The 10,333-nt window shown below is 41.3% G+C and overlaps 1 protein-coding gene across 1 annotated transcript; it reads right to left on the bottom strand.

Moving 5' to 3' along the window:
* Window positions 1–2,410: 2,410 nt before the first annotated feature.
* vsx2 (visual system homeobox 2) lies at window positions 2,411–7,383 on the bottom strand. Its single transcript, XM_067243730.1, has 5 exons — window positions 6,975–7,383; window positions 6,348–6,429; window positions 5,810–5,933; window positions 3,267–3,447; window positions 2,411–2,793 (listed from the first exon to the last, which is right to left on the bottom strand). The coding sequence occupies exons 1-5, from the start codon at window positions 7,381–7,383 to the stop codon at window positions 2,411–2,413; spliced, it is 1,179 nt and encodes a 392-aa protein (XP_067099831.1).
* Between the last annotated feature and the right edge of the window lie 2,950 nt (window positions 7,384–10,333).

Genomic DNA, 10,333 nt, shown 5'->3' on the forward strand with positions numbered 1-10,333 from the left:
CTCATCTCCTATATAAACAGCTTGATCTTCAACAAATCTGATCCATCATGAGCATCAGTTCCACTTCTACAGGATTATATAGCTTTGCACTGATGAATAATCCTCACTTTGCATATGTCTTGACCCTCGTAATTTAATCTGAGAGTGTAAAGGGTGGCTGAGGTCTCCAGTTTAACCTAAGATATTTTGAGTCGTACAGTCCAAACACACATATCACAGGATTCAAAGGATCCAGTATTAAACGGTTTACTTCACGAAAGCTATAAGACTGACTAACACTGACCCACTCAACAACAAATTTGTTACTGATGAACACCAATCCTCCTAAAAGTTAAGGAGATTTTTGGAGAACACATTTTAGGCACTCAAATCTAAGTTTTAACCTGACTGTTTCTAAAGTAGTTTAATCCACTGACCGGAGAAATAAACTAGGATATCAGAACACAGTTTACATTTACATTTAGTCATTTAGCAGACGCTCTTATCCAGAGCGACTTACAGTAAGTACAGAGACATTCCCCCGAGGCATGTAGGGTGAAGTGCCTTGCCCAAGGACACAACATCAGTTGGCATGACCGAGAATCGAACTGGCAACATTCAGATTACTAGCCCGATTCCCTCACCGCTCAGCCACCTGTTTCCTAATATCATAAACATCTTGAATATCTATTATAAACTTTCTGCAGGTGTGCATCAGACAACACTACAATTCAGCCATTTTAATCACACCTATTGGACAAATATTGAGTACATGGATGGAAAGTAAATGACGTCATACAGAGGTTGAAGTATCTAATGGCTGAAGATCAGTGGTTAGCAAACTGAATCCAACATCCAATTCTGAGCAGTGACAACTTTTTCAGTTAAGTGTCACACTCTCCAGCTGTCACGTACAAAATTCACTAATCATTCTTACTCCCGGGTGCAATGTTTGAGCATTTCTATTACCCTGCGACTCTTGCTTCTATTCCTGCTAATCTTTAATTATGAAGACTAGTATCTGTCAACAAGGAAATTAGCAATCTATTCCCCAGCCTGTGACGAGATGATTACAATTTGTTTGGAAGTCTCCAGTGTGTCAGCCTGAGGAGAACACTGATAATATAGGCCTCAGTTCCCTCAACAAACTGTTTTCAGTCCAGTCATCTGATGCTCATTATATCACGGTTGATTTACATACACTGGATATAGAATACAGAACAGAATATACTAGAATAGAATGTGAATTCCAGGAACATCAGAAATTACCAATATAAACTCAAGTGGCCCACAGGCCCAGACTGGCTCAGAGTAAGATTCAACCATACGACAAGCTGATAAAGAGAACTAGGTCATCTAAACCTCCAAATTGACAGGATAACACAGTGTTACAGAAGCTCCAGAAGGTTTTACGTCTGCATCGGCCCAGGCTGAGCCTGCGTCGGCCCAGACTGAGCCTGCGTCGGCCCAGGCTGAGCCTGCGTCGGCCCAGGCTGAGCCTGCGTCGGCCCAGGCTGAGCCTGCGTCGGCCCAGGCTGAGCCTGCGTCGTCCCAGGCTGCTGCCGCAGGCTCTACCGTTTGAGTGTGAAGTTGATAGTACAGGAGGTGCTGTTCTGTGTGGACAGAGTCCATCCACACCCTGCATCCTCCTGGACCTGCCCAGGACTCTGTGACTTGAAGCAGCCAGACATGGACGTTACAGTATAACCAAACATGAAAGAAATGTAAGAAATAACAGAGAAGCAAAAGACCACATTAAAAAATCAATTTTTAATACTTTGTGTTGAATATTATACAGATTATTATGAAACAGATACACAAACTCTTAAAGACGACATGAAAGTATATTTAAAACAGTGCTTTAATAAGCTATTATTATCTTCATTATTTACAACATCAAGACCATTTTCCCTGTGCTCTGTTCATTAAGACCTCTGACAGGGTTCTGATCCAATATAGAGATTATATAAACAGAAATCTACATGACTACAGGAAACATTGCCAACAAAGACGTTTGATGCTTTCAAGGGAGTAGGCCTATACACTTTCTGTGACAATATCCAGAAGTTCCAATACATTCTTTCGAATGAAGAAAATAACAACACTTTCAGCGTACCAGAAGTGTTCAGTTGAGCAAAAAATAATCAAACAATCGTTATGTGACGGGGGTTTATCATTGTAGACTTCTCATTACATCTATACGCCATCCAAATGTCCATATCAAAGCAATGGCAAGAATCGATTTCATGAGCAACAATGTTCGTTTGTACACTGGGAAGTCAGAAAGAGAAAAAGTGCCTGTGTTTTCCTCGTGTTAATCATCAGGACATGACTGGTTTAGTTTTGAATACTGGCATCCTGGAAAGTCCCAATTGTAGACAGAGGGATCAATCAGTGCTGAGTATTACATTGCAGTCCTTAGTGACGGTCTCTATGGACTCTTCTTCTCCTCCGCCGGAGTCACATGATCCCCGGGCCTCTCTTCTTCTCCTGCTTCTCGTCTGTCCGGCTGAACGTCCGTTCTCTCGTGTGAAACTGTCCCCAGAACTTTGGCACTGTGTTCCTGAGCCTTGGCCCTCAGCGCAGCGATGCTGTTCTCCCTCAGTTCCTCCTTCGAAAAGGGAGCCTGGTGGTCGTCTCTCGTCTCCTCCGCCACCTCGCTCTCTTCTGCCCTCTGATTGGCCGGCTGCTGGGCCACACCTGTCTTTCCTGTTGGCTGGACTACCGCCTCCATCGTCTTTTTGTGCATCCCTGTAAAGAATTGTGGGCATTCGGATTTAGAAAAGCGTCTGTTGATTGGAAACCCTTCTTGAACTGAAAACAAAGAAAGCAAAGAAATAGGTCTGATTTAGCGACAGTGGGAATGGTTTTCAAAGAATGGATGTATCATCACTCATTAGGGTACACTTTGATAACAAATTATTCTACGAGATATTTTGAAAAGGAAATTATGTGTGGATGAGGTGACACTGTCCTTTGAGCAGGAGTATGTAAAGAGAGGAAAAGGTGAAGTTTTTAGAGCAGGAGGCTCCAGCCCTGTTCCTGGACAGCTACCTGCCTGGTTTTTGCTCCAACCACACTTATTTGACCCGATTCAACACCAGTTACCTGATCAACCAGCTAATTATTAGAATCAGGTGGGCTAGATCAGTGTTGGAGCGAAACCTACAGGGAGGCATCTCCAGGAAGAGGGCTGGAGACCCCTGGATTAGAGGAATGAGAGCATGAACATGAATAGCGGACATAAAGCCAGGAGATCGCTACAATCGCTACAGGTGTGGTGTTACCTAGCAGCCACGGGGCACAAGACTCCATGACACCATCCTTGGCCGACTTCAGGATGGACTCAGGCAGGGGGATGGAGTGACGAACCATGGCTCCGTACAGTCCGTACTCTGCCATCACACTGCTGCGCCCCCAGCATTTCTCCCTCTTCCTCCACTTAGCCCGTCGGTTCTGGAACCAGACCTGCAACCCAACATAACTGGTCACAACCATAGATATATATAAAGACTAGATGTCTTACGGCGGAGTCTAGAACGTCCGCACATGGCGGCCATCTTGCTACAGTCAACTCGCTCACCCATAACATTGGGTTGGTGCTACATGTACTTTTTAAATGACTATAACTTGCTCAATTTTCAACCGATTTTGAAGCGGTTTGGTTTGTTATCAACGTCAGAGATGTCGTTATGCCACTGCATACTTCTATTCTTAAAAAAAAACATAATTATTCATAAGTGCAACCCAACAGAACTGGTCACAACCAGCAACCCTCCGACGGTGTCTCTGTTGGGATGGGAACATGCTGGATACAGTATGTCTCCTTTGAGAACCTGGGCACTGAGCTTTTGTGAAATTGCATCTTGAACTTAATCGCTTCTTTTTCCATTTTCCTTTTTGTAGTTCCTTTTGTGTCAGGTTCCTCTCGATTATTTCAGCATCTGTCCTCCTACTAGTGAGCTCTCATGTGAGAGAAGTAGGTGTTATGTAAGATTTTATTAAAAACTGGATGTGATTGGATTTGGAGAATTCATTTTGAATACTTAAGACCCCCTTGAAAACTAAGTGATTCTTTTCAAGGGGCTAATCCAAATACATATATTTCAAACTAACAAATATTACTAGCCAAAGGTGTGAGTAATCCATGCACCCTGTCAGGGTTGGATCCTGTTTGGATGGATAGTCAGTTCTGACACCTCAAGATACTTCACTTGTCCACTGCCAGGAGTGGGCCTTCATAACTACTGGTTGGGGCCCCAGGCTCTCTGTCAACTAAAGGCTAAATTGATTTCATAGCACAACACAAAGCTGCTAAACAGCCTACTTGGCCATATCTGACGGCAGTGAGCTGAGTGCCAAAATAAGAGAGGCCAGCACAGAGGCTCCGGAGAGGGCGCCAACATCCAACTGAAAACGATCAAAACCTTTTTCTGGCAATTCTGATTATAGTCCTTATTTCATACAAGATACTTTTTATGAGAAATTGCTTCTCTGGCCCTCAAAGGAAGCCTCTGTGGAAGCTGGAGAGAGAAGCGACCCCTAGGGCACGCCGAGGCTGATTGAAAAATAAGTTAATTTCAGCCCCAATCGATGGTGGACAGGCGGGCAAATATCACGGGAAATTAAACGAGCGGGACACTGGGGAGCGCTGCTATTGACCCGTGCTAATAAATTCAATGTAGTTATTTCATTTGAACTCCCTGCGTCTCGAGCTAGCCTCCCCCTGGAACGAGTAGAGCTCGTCTGATTTAACTAATTACACTCGATGAGAAAATTGGGTGTTAATTTTATTTAGAATTGGAATATGCCCGCGCTTATTTATTTATTTCCCTATTATTTATTCACGGCGAGGAGCCGTAATGAGAACGAAATTAAAAGGCGTCCGGGCAGATGGATGGTTCAGGTCACACTGCAATCTTCTTCCGCCTTGATAGCTTGATTAGGTCGTTAGTGCTCCACTCCGAGAACAAATTGTTTCACATCCAACTGGGCCTGATGAGAGAGTATCTACTCTGGCGAGGATGCTGCATAGGTTTCTTTGTTCAGACAGCGATGAAGGCATCATTGATCGATTTACGTGGGCTCACTTTCCTCCACCTCAAAACATTCAAGGGCTAACTACTTCGTCAAGTGCGGAGGAGCACACCGCACTGTAGGCTACTTTAGATTTCCTCATTCGGTGTGGCTTTTTGTGCTGCACATATTTTTACTATAGAACATTTATGTTTTAAGATTTAATAATATACGTTGACAAAAATGTAGACTATAAGCTACTGTACGCTATACGAGGCAGAAATGGGCCTCTGTGACATTAACAATTGTTAAGCAACATTCTATTCGGCTACATGGACCGGTATATTAATACACCCTGAATGTTCTTCTCTTTGATATAAATATTAGCCTAGACCTATGACAGATTAATCAGAGAGTAGCTAAGGTTTATATGAGTAAATTACAGTTGCTCATATTCTATAGGCCTAGGGTAGGCCTACCTGGCATAGTCTTTCAATAACTTTAATAAATTATCTAACCTTCATTATTATCGTAAACTTCAATCTCAGCTCAAAAAAACGAAACTAAATAAAACCAAAATCCGTAAAATCCTGCAGAGTACAACAATGTACGACAAAAAGCGTCAATGAACATATAATTATAGCGGAGTATTCCACTTTTAGGTAAAATAAGGAATGGAAAGCAACATAAATATAGCCTAGGCCACGTACAGAATGAAGATATATCCTAATAACAAATAACTTAAAAGCAAAATGTTTCATTTGTATTTATCCCAAGTATAATATATTATATAAAACAATGAAAAAAGTCATGCCTGTATTCTGTCCTCGGGCAGCTCTGTTTTCATTGCCAGCATCTCTCGCGCATACACATCAGGATAGTGGGCTTCGTTAAACGCTTTCTCCAACTCCTCGAGTTGATAAGATGTGAATATGGTCCTGTGAAAATAAAAACGTGGGACTAGTAAAAACAGAATGAAAACCCAAGTCCCTTTTCTTTGCATGTTCAGTGTGCAGGTTACAGTAGGCCTACACTTATACATGATCGAATGCTAAATAGGCTATATTGAAAAAAATGCAAAACATCCAGATCTAATTTCTTAATTGATTTTGGAAAAAATTAATATAGCCTAGCTTATCTTAATCATTCAAAATTCTATATAAAGTTATATTCACCAGCCTATATCTTTCCTGATGCTTATACCAGGGCTGAATTAGCAATAATTGAAGAAAATAAGCAAACATTTTGATATAGGTTCAATAGTGATAAATAAATGAATTTGTCACCTATAACACAGAATTAGTCTGATTTGACGGTTACTTGGTGAGATGCAGTTAAACGGTAATGCTTACCGGTGACGTCTCTTCTTCCGTTTCTTGCTCTGATTTATTGACTTTGAAAGTTTTCGTTCACTGGATGACAAATCCTCCGAGTCTGTAAATATACATAATCGTATATCTATTGGTGTTTGTGACAATAACATTGATTAATATGTGAGCCGTTCATTTGTGGAGGAATACATATATAGACCCATAAAATATATTAGTAGCTAATTATAATGTTGTCAGTAGTCTTGAACACCACAGTTTCAGCCGTGGATTTTGATTATTATTAGGATATGTCACAAGCAACTAACACAAGGCTAAATGTTCAACAACATTGAAGTCCAGGTTTTAACAAAACTAATGATAGCCTACGGTTCTAATATACATCAACAATGTAGTAATGAAGCCAATATTATTTAATAATAACAAAATATATTTATGGTAACATTATAAAGACTGAACGTTACTTGCACAAAAAAATATTGTCTTAATAAATGGTTCTAACGTCTCCATTTATGCTTGCCTTGCCTATTTGAAGTCTTGCCTATTTGATAGCTATAGGCTATTAGGCCTACAAACAACAAAAACATAGTATTCAAAATATTATTAGTACGCTATTTGAAAGCGAATATAATCAGAAATCGTTATTCGTACCTGAACTGGCTGACTGGTTTGCGTCCAGGTGCCCCAGAGATCTACTGTGGGGCTGCAGGTGAACATGCTGTGCGTCCGACAGTACCTCCAAAAACGCGGGTTGACTGTAGAACGAAGGAATTCCTCCTGGGCCAATTAATCCCATCCCAACGCCAGCGGGGCCAAGCATAGACCTGGCGGCAAACAGGTGCGCCCCAACGGGCAGAGACCCCATGGTACTCTTCGGGGCCGCGGAAGGCTCTTTATTTAGTCCCAGTATCTCCTGGATCCCAAAACCAGTGCATCTGGGCGGGTGAGTGGCGCTATTCTTTGGTTGTTGGTTGCTGTTAGTACCTCCGTTTGCACCGAGAGAAGTCGATTTCGATATATTCAAAGTTTCCGACAATATGGCACCTTGTTTGCCTGTCATGGTGTCTTGGGTAGTATTAATATGTTATCGTCTGTTGCGTTGGTCCCCAGCGCACGGTCCAAAGTGTAACAACCGAGATCCCTCCAGAAAATTGTCCTTTTATCCAACAGGTCCATCCCAACAAGAGTCAGAACTCTGAGCCAATCAGCTGCGAGGACGCTATTCGGAATTCCTGTGGATCCGGTTTCGTTCTGCGTTTACGCGGATGTGCATTTATACCAGAGGAGCTGCACACTCCGGGCTGCAGACATTCGAGGACTACTCTAATGCCAAAGGATTAACTCAGAGGGTGAGAAATCAGGACAGCCTCAACGACTTTATAGGCCTAACGAATAATTAATTTAAACTGTGTATACCCTAAATGTAGCCTAATCCAATGACATTTTTGTCTAATTCAGCATTTTCAGCTATTTTGCTTGAAGCTCTGACACAATAAAATCGAGCAATATCGTTTTAATTTCGCTGGGCATATCACATGGCATGCAATTCCTGTCCAGCTCAATGGAGAGTCATAATGCGCGTGTACCCAGATGCTATGGAAAACCATCAAACACAATTCCGTGGCCCTTCAAAACGACAGCTGGACGCTACATATTTGTCTCCAGCCTCTAATCCCACAGCATACATGACAGATAAAGCAAAGGGATATATTTCACAAGAGAAATGGAAATGAAAGAATGTGGGCCATCAGGGGTTTAGCTATTTATATCATTGAGAGAAATTAACCTTAAGATGCAGCATATAAGGCATGAAGTAGGCTAACTGCATCATAGACAAACATCCTTGTTTATGTATAGTGTAAAAAAATCAAATAATTGGTGATTCGCGATAAAGTCTTGGAGAAAATACAAAACGTAGGCCTATCGTCAGTCACATACAATATAGCCTAACGAATACTTATTTTAATTTAACTTCTTTAGCATTTTAATCGAATATCGGCTTAAACAAGGATATCTTAAATATCTATGTGCAATAAAACGATTTCACCTGTAGCCTCTCCAGTCGAAATGGCCGAAAGTAGCTTGCGTCCATTATTTTAATAAATTATTTGTAATACCTAATGTATTAACCTGTTTTGAGCAACTAAAACGGCATGTTATTAAATCATTCATTCATAAATCATAATTGTTATTGTGTCTTTCCCTTAACTATGTTGTTGATGCGAGCCACCAGTAGACCTAACTCATCCCAACTCAGGCCATGTTCTGTGATGTCATATTAAAGTTAGTCTTCAGCAACTGTCAGCCTACTTAACACGGATAAAAAGCAAGCTGAGGCAATGGCGTGATGGCTATTCTCAACAGTCTGCTATCCCTTTACAATAATAATAAAGACGTACAATTCATACTTTTCCTTGATATCTCAAGCCTATATTTTAGAATGCACATTTTCTTCAATCTTTAAATTACTGCAAATTCGTGTTTTGTGGATTTTGTTAAAAAAAAAAAGATTGTATTTTTGGACATCTGGACAGATCACACCAAGCATGTTTATGATAATGAGTTTAAAATCAGATAACACCGATCTTATCAACGTGTAATTCGCTGACACATGAATGGCAACACTAGCTGCGCCTCAGGTGCGCCACGGAGCTCATAATATGGCAAGAACAGTTGTTTATCTGGATTTTGTCCAATCAAATCCATATGGCAGGACCGAACCCCACGCGAGTCTTGCATTAATTTTTGACATAATGTCATTGAACGATTTGACAAAAAAATAATTATCTTAACAATAAAGCAAGAAGCTTTTATTGAATTGTTGATACAATCGTGCATCCAATTTCCAGTTATAGTGGCATGAAATGTTAAGACAACTTATTGTCTATAGCCAGTACAATAATACAATCAAAACTAATCTCCTTTGCCAAGTCATGTTTTAAAGCAAAACTGCTCAAATCGAGTCACTGATTAAGAGGGAGAAAATATCACAGCTGCAATTATACTGGATGACCAGTTGAAAGTAATTGGGGGTTATTAGGTGGAAAATTCATTAATGAAGAAATCCATATAATTAGGATATGCTAATAATGTCAGGATGGAGCCATTCATCCCAGTGGAGCAGTGAGTCAGGAGGACCAGTCAGGGTGCAGCTTTTTCCAGCAGGTACGCTGCTGCTTTGTTGTTTGTTGTTTGTGGAGAAACCCGCGCTTTCTCTCCCCGTGGCTCTTAATGATCTATCTCCGTATGAAAATGACTGCAGCCTGTTTTGCATGCAAAGGAGAGACTGCCTAATAAGGCTCTAGATTAAGGGAAGATTTAGTTCAGTCATTCGTGTCGATTGGGTTGCCCATCAAAGACCACAAGATCTGACGGATCTTCAGATTAAAAAGCGAACAGCTGTCGCGAAAATGAGTCCCGAGTCCTCCCCCATCTTGCCTTGCCAGTTTTGGGTACAATGCAACATCATGTCACGATGATGTAACTCGAGTGAGGGATGTCCTCGTCCCCAGTCCAAGGTCATGATCTCATTCATCTGCATGTTCCCTTCACGTGGCTGATTGTGTGGTTTTTCTATTCAGTTCTGCGCCACCGACAAGGGATCCCTCGCTGAAGTGCTCTCAAGTTTTCTTTATATAAAAATTCTCTCAGTTTTCCCTCGTCTTCCTGGAGGGTTAGGGTTGGGTTAGGTGCAGTTGTATGGGCATATGTGAAGCCCTCATGTGACCTTGCTTGTAAAGAGGGCTGTACACATATATTTTTTTTATTTTTATCTCCCCCTGAAGAAGCAGTCATGTGGCACACCACTAACTTCACCGCTTCCCTTCAGAGAAGCAGGGATGTGGACAGTCTGACCTTGAAGCCAGAGGATATTCAGATTGCGACACAAGGTCATATTCAATTCAAACAGAAATCAAAAAGTTGCAAACAAAGAAACGCCCTCCTGCAAGGAAAATAACTCAGTCGTCATTCTGATTGGAAAAGCTTGACATGCATTTGTGATAATGAAT

The sequence above is a fragment of the Osmerus mordax genome, chromosome 9, assembly GCF_038355195.1.
Source record: "Osmerus mordax isolate fOsmMor3 chromosome 9, fOsmMor3.pri, whole genome shotgun sequence".
NCBI lineage: Eukaryota > Metazoa > Chordata > Actinopteri > Osmeriformes > Osmeridae > Osmerus > Osmerus mordax.

Coding starts and splice junctions, on each gene's coding strand:
- vsx2 (XM_067243730.1), bottom strand. CDS start 7,383: ATGACAGGCAAACAAGGTGCCATATTGTCGGAAACTTTGAATATATCG. Junction 5,934..6,347: donor CGGAAGAAGAGACGTCACCG/GTAAGCATTACC, acceptor TTATTTTCACAG/GACCATATTCACATCTTATC. Junction 2,794..3,266: donor TTGTGCCCCGTGGCTGCTAG/GTAACACCACAC, acceptor CTTTGTTTTCAG/TTCAAGAAGGGTTTCCAATC.